The 19,155-nt window shown below is 49.7% G+C and overlaps 1 protein-coding gene and 1 long non-coding RNA gene across 3 annotated transcripts; one reads left to right on the top strand and one right to left on the bottom strand.

Annotated features, from left to right (window-relative positions):
- Nucleotides 1-10,829: 10,829 nt before the first annotated feature.
- On the top strand, nt 10,830-17,857 carry LOC120712295 (uncharacterized WD repeat-containing protein C2A9.03-like). Of its 2 annotated transcripts, XM_039998057.1 has the most exons (10): nt 10,830-11,022; nt 11,195-11,385; nt 11,510-11,677; nt 13,795-13,881; nt 15,978-16,112; nt 16,206-16,310; nt 16,573-16,664; nt 16,746-16,851; nt 16,928-17,014; nt 17,100-17,857. In XM_039998057.1, exons 2-10 carry the CDS (start codon nt 11,245-11,247, stop codon nt 17,511-17,513), a joined length of 1,335 nt encoding a protein of 444 aa, XP_039853991.1. In that variant the 5' UTR covers nt 10,830-11,022; nt 11,195-11,244; the 3' UTR covers nt 17,514-17,857. The 2 variants fall into 2 exon arrangements, with proteins under 2 accessions (XP_039853991.1, XP_039853992.1); XM_039998058.1 differs by having other exon boundaries at nt 10,888-11,385; nt 17,100-17,833.
- On the bottom strand, nt 15,976-16,647 carry LOC120712296. The gene is made up of 2 exons (XR_005690836.1): nt 16,529-16,647; nt 15,976-16,363 (listed from the first exon to the last, which is right to left on the bottom strand). It is a non-coding gene; the product is annotated as an uncharacterized LOC120712296 (long non-coding RNA).
- Nucleotides 17,858-19,155: the final 1,298 nt, after the last annotated feature.

Below are 19,155 nucleotides of genomic sequence, written 5' to 3' on the forward strand. Positions count from 1 at the left end.
CGGGATGCTTTCCTCGCAAGCCTTCTTCTGGCGTCTCCTCCACCGAAAACCATGCGGGGGGTCGAGCTGGCGGACAACGCCCTCCGCACCGTCTCCCCGAGGGCAACCTCGTCGCTTGGGGGGACGATGCAAAGAATAGCCGCCCAACCTGGCACTAACACCATGGTCAGGCGTCTCCATCCCCCTTCAGGCTAGGGGACATCACAGAAGCAGGACCCCACGGGCCCAATGCTCTCCTGCTGATCCCACTGAACCTAAGGGATGGAGCGCACGCCCACTCCGGTCTTCCCCTACCGGTCGCAAGCATTCTTCTAGCGCCAAAAGCCTAAAAAAGCCAGGCCTCCCCATCTGGGGGCCGGTCACAAAAGGGCAAAGGAAACATTACAAGATTTAGGCAATGCTGGAAGAAAGAGTTGGGAGGTTGGAGAGGAAAGGGAACCCCACGACCCCTATTTATAGATGTGCCGAGCACAAAGCTTCAAGCTTGGCGAAGAGCGGAGGCTTGTGTCACCCGTGACGACGCGGCCCTCCACGAGCAAAGGATGTCCTCGGTCACTGCGCCGAGACACGACCGGACGAAACAAAGCGGAGCTGAGCCCCTGGACACTAAGCGGTGCAGTGTCGGCTCAGGCTGACCGCCCTCGAACGGCGCGCCGCAAAGCAACCAGGGAAGGCAGGGCCCAGACCATGCGAGCGGGATAGCACGACGGGAGCGCCAGCTGCCGAGCAGCAGGCGCCGTCGTCACCCTGGCCCCCCTCATCACGCGGACACGTCTTGTCCTTCAAACAAACAAACAAAGAGGCACGCACCTCGAAGCACTCCTCCCACGAGCGTACTACCCCGATCGATGAGTTGTCACATCCGCCGGGCCGGCGCTCAGGCGCGTCTGACGGGTGCGCGGCATTGACCGATCACGTCAAAGGGGAAATCGCCGAATCACCCTTTGGCCGAATCCCCTGACTCGACCAAAGCCTCGGGGGCTACTGTCGGGTACCACGATTAGGGACACCCTAACCGGGGTACTAAGATCTCCCTAAAAACGCAAACACCTGTTAAAACAACTGGGCCCACAAAGGCCCACGGCCTGCTTCCTACTTGGGAAAAAGGAAAGGACTCAAGGAAGCCCATCGTACGGCCCATTCATATTCCCCTCGGACCCGCGGAACGATCTCCGCCTCGCTCGAGGGTCCCTCTTGGTCCGCTGGGCAATCTCCGCCTCGCTCGAGGGTAGCGGATCTTCCCTCGAGCGGGTGGCTCATCTCCGTCTCGCTCGAGGGTAGCATATCTTCCCTCGAACGGGTGGCTCATCTCCGCCTCGCTCGAGGCTAGCGGATCTACCCTCGAGCGGGTGGCTCATCTCCGCCTCGCTCGAGGCCACCCCTCGGCATAAGGGACAAACAATCCCGCCGCCCAACCGCGCACTGTACGAAGGCATTAAAAGCCAGCCACTCCGCCACGGCTCAAAGGACGGGCGGCGTCAAGCTGCCACTCCCCTAGTAGATATGACCGGGGTCCCATCCGCTGACTCCGGTCACCATTCCACCATCCCGGATGCTGTAGCAGCGCCTTGGGACCTGCAACGCGGGACAAGACAGGCTCGGCACTGCTCCCGTTACTGTTCTGCCGACTCCGACCATCCGGACTCACCTCCCGCTGGGGAAGGGGTCCGGTAACGTCACGTGTCCTTCCGGGAGGGGCGCCCAGTACAAGATGGACGGAGTCCTGGACCTTCCCCTTCAGGGGTCCAGGACTTCCACGTGTCCCCCGGACCTTCTAGTGTGCACGCCCGCACTCCGACCAGGGGGTCCGGGGCCGTCGCGCCACCACTACCGCTGGAGTGTCCAGGACCCTAGTTCGCAGGGCCCACTGCACACCACCACCATGCTGCCTGAAGGGACACTGCAGGACGACCGGCGCGATCTTCGCAGGGCCAAGGACAACATCCAGGACGACTGCGACGCGCGCCGCCTTCCCACAGTGTATTCCTACAGTGTTCGACCACTGTACCCCGCAATTCAGGGGAAAACAACGACTTTCATGCCCCACTCATGCACGCCGCCCCTCCTTGTGACTATAAAAGGAGGAGGCGGGCTCCCCTTAGCCGGGTCGAAAACACTGGACTCTGGCTAAACCTTCTCTGGTTCTCTCTTTTCCAAGAGGATGTTCAGGGACTACTGAGCACTCATCTCAACCGACTCCACTCCTAACAGAGACTTGGGAGCATCCCTCCCTCTCTCGCCTTGCTTGTATCCCCTACTACAAGCACTCCGGGTGCAAGATAATTCTGCTCTCGCACACCCCCTTTGCTGGGCGTACGGCCCCGCGGCCGGAACCAGGATAAACCGTGCGTTACTGTGATTGCCTCTTGCATCATCATCTGGGACGAGGAAACACGCAGCATTTACCAGTTGGGATCCAGGCCCCCAGGTCGGGACACCGACAGAAGAACAGAACTATTAAAGAGGGCACCTTGTGCGGGTCTCCTGACAGCCTATTAGATGGCAGCACCAGCATTCCGCTCCTTACCGAGCTTCATCTGCAGTTAACCCAATATGCAAACACCAACTTGAGAAAGCCAACCAGAATAGAATCAGATTAGATCACCCAAACGAATAGCAGGCTCAGGGCACCATCAATATTGTCCTCGAGCACAACACAGCATGGCATGGATCTCTTGCAGAGTGGTGTCGAGGAGAGTCCCATGCTTATTCAGCTCCCCATTGGCATAGACCTTTCTTGTCGTCTCCACCGTTAGTCAGCCAGTCACCCAACACTTCCCCTCTAGGAACCTCTGCAAATGAAGTAGCTAAAGTTATCTTGTACTTATGTTATTCAATGCAAGGTGAACCAAACAATTAATAAACTAATCAAACAGTCAAATAAACATCAGAAAAGAGGTAGATTGTGACAAAATTTTCCAGCTTCATGCAAAATTTTTCATCAATTCTACCCTGCAATCAGATTGTGACAAAATTGGAAATAAAAAGGAGAAACATGGATAATCTTTATCTGAAACAGCCAAAGGGAGTATAATGATAAAAAATATACATGTTAGGTAGTAATCTTACAATCACACAAGCGCAATTGGGCCATGGACCTCCGAAATTAAATCACAATGCAATACCAGAATTTTTTTAATAAAGAACGTATCAAATATTTGACTTAAATTTTGTTTTGAGCATCAGCCTTTTAGAATAGAAAAGTAGTACTATGAAGTTCCATCATTCTTACCTAATTCTCCAATTTTGGGGCTGCAGATGCTGGACATCTTTTATAACATCTTTTTTACATAATGCATCCTTCAGTGCATCCGCCTGCAGAATCCATTTAAACTGTAGGAGAGAATAATCAGATGTATTCCTCCAAACCCTAGAAGGGTGGAATATATAGATCCTATACATGGGCCTCTAGATGGGCCTCTATACATGGGCTTCCATATACACCAACACCCCCCCCCCCCCCCCCCCGCAGTCTGAACTAGCGACGCAGCGGTGTTCAAGACTGGACAACAAGAAAGCCAACACCCCCACAGTCTGAACAACCGGCGCAGCGGTGTTCAAGACTGGACAAGAAGAGAGTACAAATGGCAAATACCCCCCCCCCCCCCCGCAGCCACAATTAGCCACCTGCTACGTTGAGGCTGGAGCGAAACTCTGAGAAGGTCGAGGAGGGTAGTCCCTTGGTGAAAATGTCGGCAAACTGGGAGGTAGTCGGGGCATGGAGTACCCGAACATCGCCGATGGTGACCCTGTCGCGCATGAAGTGTAGGTCGATCTCCACATGCTTCGTCCGCTGATGCTGAACGGGGTTGGTGGAGAGGTACACAGCGCTGACATTGTCGCAATAGACCAGGAGACCAGGTTGCCGCCCAGGAAGACGGCGTAGCCGGAAGTGGAGCTGCGAGTGTCCGGACAGCCAGCCCAGTCAGTGTCGGTGTAGACAACCAGCTCAGCAGAGGATGAGCGGTGAAGAACCAAGCCGAGGTCCACAGTCCCACGGACATAGCGGAGGAGACGCTTTAGCGCAGCAAGGTGTGACTCCCCGGGATCATGCATATGGAGACAGACCTGTTGAACAGCGTAGGTGAGGTCCGGCCTGGTGAAGGTGAGGTACTGCAAAGCGCCGGCCAGACTCCTGTAGGCAGTAGGATCAGCCACCAGATCACCCAAATCAGCAGACAGCTTCGCCTGAGTGTCGACAGGAGTGGAGCAGGGCTTGCAATCAGTCATCCCAGCCCGTTCCAGAATATCAAGTGCGTATTGCCACTGGTGAAGGAGAAGACCAGACGGGCGAGGCTCAACAGTGACGCCCAAGAAGTGGTGGAGCTGACCAAGATCCTTCATAGCAAACTCCTATTGCGGAGAGGAGATGACACTCTGAAGCAACTGTTGACTGGAGGCTGTGAGCACAATGTCATCGACATAGAGCAGCAGATAGACAGTCTCATCCCCACGGCGGTAGATGAAGAGAGACGTGTCAGACTTGGCCTCGGTAAACCCCAATTTCAGCAAGAACGTGGCAAACCGAGAATACCAAGTCCGAGGAGACTTCTTCAGACCATAGAGAGATTTGTTGAGCCGGCAGACCATGTCCAGACGACTGGAGTCCACAAATCCCGCTGGCTCAGAGCAGTAGACTGTCTTTGACAGAGTGCCGTAAAGAAACGCATTCTTCACATCCAGCTGGTGCACAGGCCAAGAGCGAGAGAGCGCAAGCGAATGGACCATGCGCACCGTAGCGGGCTTCACCACTGGACTGAAGGTCTCATCATAGTCCACACCAGGCCGCTGGGTGAAACCCCGGAGAACCCAGCGAGCCTTGTAGCGCTCCAGGGTGCCGTTAGCTCGACGCTTATGCGTCAAGATCCACTTGCCTGTGACCACATTGCAACCAGACAGACGCGGCACGAGGTCCCACGTCTGGTTGGCAAGAAGAGCCGCGTACTCCTCTTCCATCGCACGATGCCGGTGAGGATCCGCCAAGGCGTCGCGGACAGAGGAGGGTACCGGAGAGACTCGCGGCTCCCCCTCGGTAGCGGAGAGAGTCGCGGCCTGAGACGCCATCCGCCGAGTCACCATAGGATGGATATGGCGAGGATCCCGATGGATGACTGGCGGGTGGTACACCTCTGGCTCGACTCGAGAGCGAGTCGGCGTAGGCGGCGGCGGCGACGGCTCCGGTGTAGGCGACGCAGGAGCCTCCGGAGCAGGAGGCGGCGCCGGTGTCGGCGCCAAATGATGCCGATACACCTGCACCGGTTGAGCGTACCGCGGCGGCGCCGGTGTCGGCGCCGAGCGACGTTGGTACACCTGCACCAGCTGAGCGTATCGCACAGGTGCAGGGAGAGGCACCGGGAACGCGCGTGGCGCAGCAGGAGACACCGGGTCCGCGCGCGGCACGACCGGAGGTCCGGGCGCCGCGCGTGGCGCGACCGCAGGCACCGGGGCCGCGCGTGGCACAGCAGGGATCACCGGAAAGCGGCGTCGGTGTGCCAGGATAACCTGCAGGGAAAGGACAGACATGAAAAGGTGGCTCAACCACCGAGTCAGTCGGAAATAGAGACTCCAGCTCGGGGTCAGGAGAAGGTGTGGAGGAGGTGGAGTAGGGGAAATCCGACTTGTCAAAGACGACGTGTCAGGAGATCAGGACGCGACGAGATGTGAGGTCAAAGCATCGGTACCCCTTGTGGTCAGGGGAGTACCCAAGGAACACACAACGAGTCGAACGGGGCACCAGCTTGTGAGAAGCGGTGGCGAAGGTGTTAGAGTAACACGCACACCCGAAGACCCGAAGGTGGTCGTAGCGAGGAGGGGTACCGAAAAGAGCGTGGTGTGGAGTGGGAGCAGGAGAAGCAGTGGATGGAAGACGGTTGAAGTTCCATCATTCTTACCTAATTCTCCAATTTTGGGGCTGCAGATGCTGGACATCTTTTATAACATCTTTTTTACATAATGCATCCTTCAGTGCTTCCGCCTGCAGAATCCATTTAAACTGTAGGAGAGAATAATCAGATGTATTCCTCCAAACCCTAGAAGGGTGGAGGTATCAAATTTTTTCAAATATTCGTTCATTTAATATACTTTGCGGGCATTTGAAGTTAAACAAAAAAAAGAAAAAAATACGCCGGCCCATTAAGGCCCACTTTGACCAGATGCGTCGGCGACCCATATACCCCCTCCCCCCTGGAACCCTCACTCCCCTTCCACTCCCGTGACCTCAGCCACATTCCGCCGCCCCCACGCCCGCGACCGGCGCTCACCGCCGGCCAGCCGCCCGGAGCCTACGGTTAGCCGGGCAGGCAGCGGATGGGTGTACGAATGGGAAGACTCCGATTTTTACACTATGTTAGTTCAGGAATGGGAGACAGCATCGGTGTGGATGGGCCAAACTTGGCAAGACTACAAGGCTGAGCTGTTTAGAGTGCGAGATTTGAATGTGATGTCCACCGTCGAATACCAAATGACGTCCCAAATGGGGGTTTTCCCATTCGTACGTTGAACTTTTATTGATGTGTATAAGTGTATGCATGATTATAACTATGGTATTTGTATGCACACTTATTACTATTGTATTTGTATGTATGATTATAAATTGTTGTTTTGGTGTGGTTTTTACATTAATATTTGCATAGCTCATGCCAAAATTTTCATTTATTTCACAACGGAAAACCACTTTAAACTGTTGGTTTTTTTGTTCAACGCCCCAGTTACCGCTCAAACCGGAGCGGTTTACCGGTCTAACAGGGCGGCTAACCGGTGGAAACCGATTGAACTATCATTTTTTGTTTGAAATTTGAATTTGGCCGGTTTTTTCCGGTTTCCGATCAAACCGGAGCGGTTTACTGCTACCGGACCGCGGCGGTTTCAACCTATCGGTCGGGAAAAAAAACCTTAACCGTGTGCGGCGTGCGGAGGAAAGAAAAAGGAAAACGAAGAAATTAAGCACTGGAGTCTACCGCGGAGAAGAAAAAAAGGAAATCCTCGCCCAAATCCAGGAGTCGGCTACAGAGAAGAAGAAAAAGAAGCGCCCAAAATCCTGGGTCGGTGCTGGCCGCGGAGGGCGCTTCACGCAGGGGCACGCGACATTCCCGAGCGGGTACGCGGGGGTAGGGTTCCCCACGGTGAAAAAAAATCAGGTCAATGTCCGGGAAACATTTTAGAAACACTCCTTTTTTTCTTTGATCTTCTAGTTTTCCTTGTCCATATTTCTTACAAGGGGAGACAGCAAGGGGGAATGTAAGGATGGGTAGGAAATTTTCAGGTGGAAGGTGACTTTAAAAGTTAAGATTCTTTATAGTATAAATTAATAAGGATTAATAGCATTATTAGCAACTGCTAATGACAGTTATACAGTAGGTATAGGAATAGGTACCTTTTGGTGCCCACAGACATCTTTTGCACATTAGGCTCATTCGGGTCTTTTAGGGCAACTCCAACCGATTTTTTTTGACCCCTACCTCATATTTGAGGGTTGAAACATAAAAAAAACACCCTCCAACTGATCTCTCATCTCATCCAAAATGGATGAGGCGATCTCATTTTCCCCCCTCGATCTCTCACTTGTAGAAGCTCCTCTTCCGAGCTCTCATCCGGCGACAGCGCCAACGGCCGGCCCTCCCGCGCCTCCACGGAGCTTTCCCTATGTCGAGCTCCTCTTCCGAGCTCTCATCCGGCGACAGCGCCAACGGCCGGCCCTCCCGCGCCTCCACGGAGCTTTCCCTATGTCGATTTTCATCTCCGGTAGCCATGGAGTCTAGGGGAGGGACGGGAAACCTACCTACAGATCCGGATTCGCGGCCAACGAGTGGGCGGCGCCCCGCCCCGCACGCCAGACTCCGGCCGCGCGTGAGGGGGGCTGCTACAGATCCGGCAGCGGTGCCCCACCTCGCTGCCGCACCAGAGGCGCCGGCCGCCCTACAGCAGGAGCCCGAGCCCGAGGGCACACGTAAACTCGGATAACGTGTACCGCCTTCCAAGCCCGATCGAACCACCACGAGCCCTGCTACGCTTCTTCACCTGCCCCGCTTTCCAAAACCAGGCGGAACAAACCGGGCATCCTTAGCCGCCACGTCACCAGCGATGGGCCAGTCGCCCCCCCCCCCCCCCCCCCGCCCCCCCCCCCGCGGCGTGACCGTCGGACGGTCGCCTCCCCCGTAGCCCCGCCGTTCGTACCCGTCGGGTTTGCTTGTGCGGATTTGTTCAAATACCCAAACCCGCAAACCCGTGTGTACAATAAACCCGACAACATATAACCTAAAATACTAATGTCACAAGGTCTTGTAGAAAAAAAAGGTCCAATCACATGCTAAGAGAGACTTAGGCTCATATACTTCCATTTCCATCGATGATTACCTATTTATAGACTCATTTGGCTATAATGCATTGTGTATTTGTTTATATTTTCTATTAAATTTTATTGCTTATTCTATCGGGTACGGAAAACCCGCGGGTACAAAAAAACCCGCACGGGTACGGGTACGGGCATGAAATCATACCCGCGACGGGTATGTGTTTTTTAACGGGTACGATTTTATTCTGGCGGGTGCGGGTGCGGGTTAGTGATACCTGACGGATTTGTACCCGTTGCCATCCCTAGCCGTCTCGTCCCGACCCCGCCCGACCCAGAGACGTTGAACCGCCGCACCGCGCACCGGATCGGATCGAATCCTTACCCCGTACGGCTCCGCCACGCCCCACCGCCCCCGCACAACCAACCCCCACCAGCCACTGTCGCACGGGGCCCGCGCCCCCCACCCCGTCCCGACTCCCACCCCCCGTCGAGGGCCGCGGTTTTTTATTTTTTTATTTCTTATTTTCATTTTTTATAAAAATATATTTTCGTATTCGAAATTTACAGGAATATACCCCGACCGCCCCGCTGCCGGGCGGCCGGGACCTGGTCGCTCTGCTGCTGGGCGGCAGGGGCTTTTATGCAAAAACTTTTACAAAAATATTTACGCGCAAGTCCCTGGGGCCGGCCGTCCGGCAGCGTGGCGGCCGGCGCCCAAGCCGCCCTGCAGCGGGGCGGCCGGCCTGGCCGCCCGGCTGCAGGGCCCCTGGCCGTCGGGCATGATGTGTAAAATTGGGCGGTGCTCGTGTGAGAGTACCGTGAAAGTGAAACTGTCGGCTGAATTGACATCTTCGGCATACTATAAATCGTCGTTATGAAATATAAATAAAATAATAAATAAGGTTAGCGTGTACAGTCTTCTGGGAAACGTACTTTACATTTGCACATGACACAGTTAAAAAAACAGTTGGAAAACAGGCTGGAGCATGTCAGTGAGTGTCACGGGGAGAGCATGCAAGCGAAATAAGTTAGATCACGTCCAACATATTACTCATCTCTTTCAACAAAATACTTTCTACAATTTTCTAAATTTTTTTTAATATTATCTTCCAATTTTTAAGACTTTCTAATACTTCTCTAACAATTTTCTAGTATTTTCTAATACTTAATCTAACACTAAATGTACTGTATCAACGCTAATCATTAAAAGTAACTGCACTTAAATGTACCACTAATCACTCCTAATAATAATTAAATTGATTGCTAATCTACTATTTCAACAAAAATAATTACAACATAGGCCGCGTTTAGTTCACGAAAATGGGGGTGAAAAGTCACTGTAGCACGTTTCGTCTTTATTTGGTAATTAATGTCCAATCATGAATTAATTAACGTCATTAGATTCATCTCGTGGTAATCAGTCAGACTGTGTAAGTAGTTATTTTTTTTAACTGCATTTAATACTTCATGCATGTGTTGAAAAATTCGATGTGATGGAAAAGTTTGGGAACTTTTTGGGAACTAAACGGGGCCATAATCTATTTGTAAAGCGTAGAAGAATTTTGGTTACCTGCAGCCGCCGGCTCGAAAATTCTTCATAGAATCTTGTTTCAAAATCCGGCAGGGCGGCAACTGCAGGTAACCAAAATTCTTCTACGCTTTACAAATAGATTATGTTGTAATTATTTTTGTTGAAACATTAGATTAGCAATCAATTTAATTATTGTTAGGAGTGATTAGTGGTACATTTAGGTGCAGTTACTTGTAATGAATAGCGTTGATACAGTACATTTAGTGTTAGATTAAGTATTAGAAAGTAATAGAAAATTGTTAGAGAAGTATTAGAAAGTCTTAAAAATTGAAAGATAATATTAAAAAAATTTAGAAAATATTAGAAAATTGTAGAAAGTATTTTGTTGAAAGAGATGAGTAATATGTTGGACGTGATCTAACTTATTTCGCTTGCATGCACTCCCCGTGACACTCACTGACATGCTCCGGCCTGTTTCCAACTGTTTTTTTAATTGTGTCATGTGCAAATGTAAAGTACGTTTCCCAGAAGACCGTACACGCTAACCTTAGTTATTATTTTATTTATATTTCCTAACGACGATTTATAGTATGCCGAAGATGTCAATTCAGCCGACAGTTTCACTTTCACGATACTCTCACGAGCACCGCCCAATTTTACACATCACGCCCGACGGCTAGGGGCCTGCAGCCGGGCGGCCGGCCCCAGGGATCTACGTGCAAATATTTTTATAAAAATTTTTGCACAAAAGCCCCTGGCGCCCCGCAGCGGGGCGACCAGGTCCCAGCCGCCCGGCAGCGGGGCGGCCGGTATATTCCTGTAAATATCGAAAACGAAAATACATTTTTGTAAAATACGAAAATAAAAAATATAAAAGTAAAAAAACCGCCCGAGGGCCCGCGTACAAGGCCCGTCACGCGCTCCAGCCCAGGCGTCGATCGGCTCGCCTCCGCCTGTGGCCCTGGCCCACCTCCGCCTCTGCCTCCCCGCGTCGCCTCGCCTCGCCTCGCCTCACCTGCCGCCGCCTCCATTCCCCCGTGCTGCGCCCTCGCCAGGGGGCGCGCCCCGCCCCCCACCACAAAAAGTCAAAAACAAAAACACAATTCCCCAATTCCCCCTTCTTTTCTTTTCTAACTACAGATAATTCTTCATTTGCTCGGGGGCATTCCACCCGCCCGCCCCTGGATCCCGCTCGATCGAGGTGAGTTCTCGAGAGATTCGAGCCGGATTCGCTCGGTCTCCGCCCTCCCGCTCCCGATTCCGTGCGCTTTTCTCCGTTTTTTTTTCCCTTCTCCCCCTTCGGGGGCGGCTGCTGGTTAGGGCACGAGGCGAAATCCGCGCTCAAGCCGCGCGGGTGGTTCCCGTTCTCGCAGGGTGGTGCGATTCGGGCCGGAGTGGGTCGGGGGCGAGGAGGCGGAGCGGGATGGACGAGTTCGAGCTGGAGGACAACCTCGAATTCATCCTCCAGAGCATCCAGGGGCTCATGGAGGACCAGGGGGAGAACAACGCCTTCGGCGACGCCAACCAGAACGAGCTCTTCGCCAGCCTCGTCAACTACGACCACGTACGCTCTCGAATTGGTTGCTTGCGCGTGCGGTCCGAATTTTTGTGGGGATCGCGGTTTCGTTGTTTTTGCTGGGGGGAATTCTGATTTTATTTTTTCTGTCGTTTTTTTTTTGTTCTGGCAGGAGGACATGCTGCCGGATGTGTCCGTGGCGGACGTCGCTGCCGGGAAGGACATGCAGGGGATCCCGTGGGAGAAGATGCTCTTCGGGAGGGATCAGTACCGGGAGATGAAGATGAAGAACTACAGGAATTACCAGAACCTAAGTTACGCCCGGGAGGATGCTTTGCAGGTACTAAGCACTTATCTGTTTTGTACTTCGGGAGGGATCAATGCCTGACTAAAATTACGGTGGATTTCAATACAAATGGTAGAATGCTGATGCATAACACAACATGGCACAGTGGTACAAATATAGCACGTATGAGCATCATGTTAGAGACGAGGCTATATAGTGTGCGATTCTTTCAACTCTGCGTTTGGTTTTACACTGCAAACATTTTAAGTTGTAGGGGGCTATGGTGGATTTCAATACAAATGGTAGAATGCTGAATTCGCTGATACATAACACAAACATGGCGCAGTGGTACAAATATAGTGTGCATGAGACAAGGTTATATAGTGTGCGACTCTTCCGACTCTGTATTTGGTTTTACACTGCAAACATTTAAGTTGTAGGGGGCTTCAAGGTTCTCCTATACAACACTTGTGTTGTCCTTTCATGTAATTCACAAGCTGAAGTTATGAATTAAACACATGATGCACACGAATTTGTATCAACATCTAACCTAAATATTGAATTGCATTTAATTGTTGGTGGTATATTATTCATTAACTAATTCTCTTCTCAACATGACATTCCACATTGAGGCACATCGAGAAGTGTCAAAATAACATTCATTTCCCTAAGTGGAATGAGAGTAAGAGATAAATATGACATTGCGGTCCCTTGCATGCGCCGCTTTGCTACATGTGATAGAATAGACGTTTTTGGTTGAGTACAAAAGACTATAGAAAGATCACCAAATTAGGAAGATGAAATAATATCAGATGGTATATCCATGACTTTGTGGTTGGTTGGTGTGGATGTTTCTGGAATAAGAATATCTGCCCAGTAGTTAGGCAGAATGTGCTTTGTTATTTGTTTGAAATGTGCGTTGTTTAGGTTAGCAAGTAGTTCATGAAAACATGCTAACCACCACAACATGACACTAAATAAGCTGCTGATCTCATGTCCTAAATCATATGAAAACATTAACATTCATTTGCTTGTTGTGATTCGCGATGCCTGAATGTTCTCTTGCAGTTTGAGGATTTTATTTTTGGTTGGCAGCAGAAGGCATGGATCAACTTTAGATTATGTATGTAGGTTTGGTTGGATGCATGTGCTTATGCAGCTCGTTGATGGGGATGGGTATTACACTTTTCATATATGATGGTGGTTTGGTGGGGCATATGTCATCTATGGGTTGAGATAGTGTGAACCTGTTTGGTGGGGAATATGTCACAACCCAAAAATGCAAATCCGATGTTGAAGACTATCAGTTACACTTCACTCCGAAGCATTATCCAATTGGCTTGCCAACCTCTGGTAGCTTTTAACCACTTTTACTTACTAGTATGGTGTCTGTGAATGCACCAAAATGGAGAAGGGAGTACTACTCCCTTTTTGACATTCATGTAATCGTGCACAATGTCAAGGTGAGGAAAGGAGTAGTAACTAGAAGAATTGGATCTTCACTGCAGTACCATTCACCATCTATTTTATGTCATGATAATGGGTTAGACGTTTAAGTTGAATATACTATTTGATATGTTAAGGACAGTAATCCCAATTTACTTGTTGTGAACATTGTGAATCTACTAGGAGCACTACCAGCCTGTCATTTGTTTGGGCTATGGAGAGGAATCTAGCATAGGAATTTCTCATGATTACATGAGAGCTGCTCAAGCCATTGTAACTTTGTTTTTGAAAGTCCTTGTTCTCTTGTTTCTTTGCTCTCCTTCTCATCACAAGCATACATGCTGCCCAAGCTTGGTGTCGAAGTTTGCATTTTGAGTTATTTGGAATTCTGGTTTTTGCATACCGTTCAGAATAGTAAATAAAAATTGGTTTGATGGTAGAGATTAAGAGACAGCTTACCCTGGATTATTGGGTGGAAACACATACGCCGGCTCCTGGTTATTAACTTACTATACTGTTTACCTTGATCTTGTGGTTGATTAAGAGCTAGTAGTCACATGGAGATTGAATTAATATTCTAGTTTCATCTGTTCACCCTAAATAATTTAAGCTGAAACTTATGCATATGATCTCACTGGCATTCAATTTTGCAATTCTATCCAGTCTTTACTATTGATTGTAACTTTTCGAGATCCTCACAATTTGTTTTCGTTTATGATTTCCAGGAGTGCAAACGAGTGGAGAAGGATAGCCCTTACTATGATTTCCACTACAACACAAGGCGTGCTCGGCCATCTATTGTACATTTTCAGGTCTGATTTTCCTCTGTTCAGCATAACAATACAACGTTTTGAGCAAAGTTATCATCAAGAATGTTGTTTATGTATCTCTTTGGTTTGAGAAAATGTCCTCGCAAACTTAGTCCATCTGGAGGTTATCCTGTGTTTAAGTGTCCTCAGGAGCCTTATGTTTCTGGCTTGGCCTCAGTTCATCATTTTTATTTTTGGTGATCCGGAAACCGGAGAAGGTGATGAATTGATTATAGGCCTAATCCATTCCTCAAAAGCAAACACAACATAGAAATCAAATATTCATAAGGTTATACATCACACAGATTGAAAGATTAGGTCTCTAAGCAAGTAAATAAGTTGTTGCGGTTCTTCTTCATGTGCTGACCAAGTTAGAGTAGGATGTGATGGAAAAAAAGAATTGTGTACCAAATTGCTGTTCGCAGATCTGATGCTACCAAATTTGCAGGCCTTGTATCATTAGCTGTTGCACAAATTTTTTCAGTACATATAGCAGTATTACTATATTGGCCACAATTTTTGTGCAATATCACACTTTGCATCTGTAGAGAGTGAAAAACAAACTCTCTAGCAGGTTATCTGTCGTTTCAAACAGGAGTACAGGACTTTATTATGGTTCTTGCTCTTGATTGTGATTTCAGAATGACAGATAGAAAATGAAGAGGTGTGTAGTTCCAATCTCATGAATAAGTAAAATAGCTTTCATGAAACTAGATTAAAAACTGCCAGCCTCAATTAACAAATATGATATTACTTGCAATAATTTTTCCATAGACCCAATATTTTGGGTTATGACCGAATTAGTGAAAGTACATGAAAAGAGAATTAATTTGTTGAACTTGTTCTGTTGGAGAATGTTTCTTCCTTTTGCTAAACCATAATTTAGTCCACAAAATTTGTTACAGGTAATTCTTGCGTTAATTAGGAGCATCCAGATAATGTTTTCTTAGATCTGTCCTGAAACTAACTTTATGAAATCTGTTTGAGACCTTAGAAGCTTCCATTATCGATGAGACATCCCTGTTCCGCTAGGCGCTTGCCTAGGCGCGATTCCGCGCGACTAATCGTGAGTCGAGGCCCGTCGCCTGGCCTAGGGGGGTAGTCGGACCCCTAGGCGGGCGTAGACGGCCGCACCCGCTCGCAGACGGCCACTCCCGCACGTCCTCCTCGGCGGCTCCGCCTGCGACGGCGCGCCGGCCTCCCTGCTCCCGCCTGAGGCTCGTCCTGCTACCGCCGGTGAGGTCGCGCCGGTCGCCCTGCTCAGCTGCTCCTGCCGGTGAGGTCCCACGTGCAGATCCGGCGACCCGGGGATGAGGCGCAGCAGAGAGCGGCGGCGGAGGAGGAGGAAGAGGAGCCGGTGGAGGCGGCAGGGAGGAGGCCGGCGGTGGTGGAGGCGGGCGGCTCGCGGCTGGAAGCAGAGCACGCGTTTCTCGTGCGGGAGCGGGCGTGCGGCTGGAAGCAGAGCACTAGGGAGATGCATAGGACAGCAGATGGATAAGGTGGGCTGGGCTGCTTTTGATGGGCCTTTCTATGCATCTCTATACAGACTATACGTAGTCTTCTATTTGTTTTCGTTTTTTTATGTAATACGTGTATACATGTGTATTTGTGAAACGCCTAGAAAAACGCCTAGGACCGCCTAGGCGCGATTACTCCCGACTAGTCTCTAGGCTGAGGGTCAGCGCCTAGATTCCGACTAGCGCCTAGCGGAACAGGGTGAGACATTAAGAGTTCAAGATCTTATCAAATACCAGGAACTTAATAAACTGTTTCCATCATACTATAACCAAGAAACTGCCTCGTTGCATGCAAGGATAAAGCATCTTATGGGAATAATATGTTTGATTGTTACAAGACTTCTGCAGTCTGTATGGTGTTTACTAATTCTTAGCCAATCCATTTACTTCACTTGCGCATAAAGGGTATTTAAGTTTTGCCAAACTCTTCCTTTGGTGAGGAGATTTTTTCCTTCCGCATGGTGTTTATTGATTGCCCGAGGGAAGAACTGTGTGCTATTCAATTTATTTGCACAGAAAGTTCAAAGATCAAATCCACATATTACCTGTTAATAATTATTTGATTGATGTGTTGTTTTACAGCTGAGGAACCTGGTATGGGCAACAACCAAGCATGATGTTTATACAATGCATGACCAATCAGTGACACACTGGTCCTCACTGGACCAGTTAAGCACTGAGCTGATCAATGCCGATGATTGCATTGTTCCAAAACAGGTTTAACTTTGAACATGGTCTGAACTATAATATTTCTGAGTAGGTTCATATCCTTATTTGGTTTGTTCTAAGGTACCCTTTTTTTCGGCACAGAGAGGGCATGGTTCACAGTCAGTTGCAATGGTTCAGGTCACAACGATGGCTGTGGATAGTAATTTATTGGTAGTTGGTGGCTTCCAGGGTGAGGTTATATGCAAGGTATTTCTATTGCACAAAAATTCTCCTACTTTTGCAGTCTTTGGTCTAGTAACCTATGTATCACCGATACGGGTACGGCGATACGGCGATAGGTGAGTTTAAAAAACGACATAGTGGTAGTATAGAGAGAGTATCGAAGTATCGAAGTATCGGATACGCAAGTATCGGATACGGGTACGGCTGGGTTAGTGAAGTATCGGTGATTCATAGCTAGTAACTCATGGCATGGCATGTGACATATTCTTTTGGGTTTTTTTATTAGCGTCTGGATGATGATGGAGTTGTTTTCAGCACGAGGGTTACAGATGATGAAAATGCCATCACTAACTCTTTAGAGATATATCAGGATCCCAGGTAAGATTTGATGCATTCTGAGTCGGTATCTGGTTCTTGTAGACTTGGGCTAACAATTTGTTTGCAAAAATGATATTTCAGCGGATCTAGAAGGTTGGTGGCTGCTAACAATGACTGCTCCATCAGGATTTTCGACACCGAGTATTTTGACCTCCTCAAGCACTATGTCTTCCCTTGGTCCGTGAATGTAAGTAGACTCTTGCTTGTTTATGCCCTTTTTGTTTTATCCTCTTGTCTGTCTGCTAATTTTTCTTCTCCAACAGAGTGTTTCTGTGAGCCCAAATGGTAAACTCTTTGCTGTCCTTGGAGATCATGAGGATGGCTTGGTAGTGGATCCTAAGTGTGGCAAGGTAAGTTCTATGTGTATCTGTCGCCAACTAAATTTGCAGGTTATCAGTATCTGGTGATCCTAACATTCAAGATACATTCCTATAGGCAATTGGTTCTCTTAGGGGCCACTTGGATTATTCATTTGCGTCAGCCTGGCATCCTGACGGCAACATTGTGGCCACGGGGAGTCAAGACACTACATGCAGGCTGTGGGACATAAGAAACCTATCACAGTCGGTAGCTGTGCTTGGAGGCAGGATGGGCTCCATACGCTGTGTCAAGTTCTCTTCGGACGGGAGGTTCCTGGCAACTGCCGAGCCTGTGGATTTCGTCCACATATACGACTCCTTTGCGGACTACGGGAAATCTCACGAGATTGATCTGTTCGGCGAGATTGGTGGTTTGTCGTTCAGCCCGGACACCGAGGCCTTCTACGTTGGCCTCGCGGACCAGACGTACGGTGGCCTGATCGAGTTCACCAAGAGGCACCAACATCATTACTTGAACTCCTTGTGGTGATACCGACCACTCGTTGAGCATACTTTGGTCTCGCAGCTGGTGGATGCTGTTGTGGCGCACCGCGTGCTGCGAGAGGTGCATGCCCTGTAGAGGAAGATTTCATGGAAGCGTTTGCTGCTTTTAGTTGTTTAGCTGCAGCACCGGGCGGGGCTTCTCATCTGAAAGTGTATAAAATTCTTGGGGGGTTTTGTTTCTTGGTAGTAATCTGGGTTTGCCGTTCGTCCCCAGGGAACTGATGGCGGTAGCATAATGTATAGCCTCTCTTTGTTGTTACCCTGAATCAATGTACATATAGTTCTATCTAGAAATCGTCTCATTCACCATTCGCATTTAACATATTGGAACTGCGACTTCTGGTTTGAAGTTAGTTTTTTTTCCCCAAATTGGGAGCTCTGCAAGACTGCAAGCAGGCGGCAACAATTTCTGCAGGAACGGCACACCGTTCCTGGGTGTCCATCCCTAAACTATCTCCGTAACAAGGAATCTCGCATCTCGGCGGACGTAGGGCATCTGTGGGCGCATGTGCATGAACCCGCTTCTTAACCAACGTTAACTAGTTTGCCGAGCACTATTCTGATCGATCAACGACAAACCCGGCGCCAAATAAAGATTAGCGTCGTAGCAGACGCTGGCCAGAGAGCGGCTCGGAGACAACAGAGAATCCGAGACCTCGAACCGCGTAAAATTTCCCCATCCTCCCTTCCCCCATGGAACCCCCAGCTCCCCGCTGGGGTTGGTTGGTTCATGCACCTGCCTAGAGATGCGCGAATCTTGACACTGATTAATGTGGTTCGTGCATGCGATGCGAGCTTCACCGCCTTCACGCCTTCACCAGATGCGGCCTTCAAACTGGACTGAATAAACTCTTATATAAAAAAAAACTGAAGTGAACGGAGTAGTACGTTGCACTCGGGAGCAGCGGAGAGGAGACAGACAGGGGCATTGGCATGGGCATGCATCTCTCGGTAGCGGCAGAGCCAAGGCGGCGGCAGTTGCTCGCGTCACATGGCCAGCCGCGGCCGTGGAGTGAAGCCCTCGCCAAGATTCCCAACGCCCAACCAATACTCCTCCAGGAAGACCAAGGTGCGGCAGGTTGCTCTACGCCGTAGCTGGTAACCCGGGTGTTTGATCGGAATACTTGTCCGGAACCGCAGCCGGTGGAGCACGACGTTTTAGGGCCTGGCCTCTGCGACCAGACACTTCCTAAGAGGTACGCGTAGCAGCAACTCAAGCTGCACACTCCGCGATCCATTTGTTCAGCTGGAAGAGGCAGCATATCATATCCCGTCAACACTAGGGCCCCGGTTTGGGAGGGTTCCTCGGAGGGGCGGAGCCGGAGCTATAGCAAGTGGAGCCAAAAGGATACCGCCTCTCACGAAACTCACCCGCTTGAGCTGTTCGTGGAGCACCCCGTTTGGTACGGCTCCTGCAAAATTGCCGGCGGAGCCAGAGCCGGAGCCGCACCAAACGGACTCTAGATAAGCGTCATTGCCTCATTGGAAATTTGAAATTGAACTTAGAGACTTCGTCACAAGACATTTAGAAGTCTACAAAAACCTTTTTTTTAAAAAAAACTCACCAAGTTTGTATGGGTAGCAGAGAAACTGTAACGGAACCCACATGTAAAGAAGTGTTTTTTTTT

The sequence above is a fragment of the Panicum virgatum genome, chromosome 6K, assembly GCF_016808335.1.
Source record: "Panicum virgatum strain AP13 chromosome 6K, P.virgatum_v5, whole genome shotgun sequence".
NCBI lineage: Eukaryota > Viridiplantae > Streptophyta > Magnoliopsida > Poales > Poaceae > Panicum > Panicum virgatum.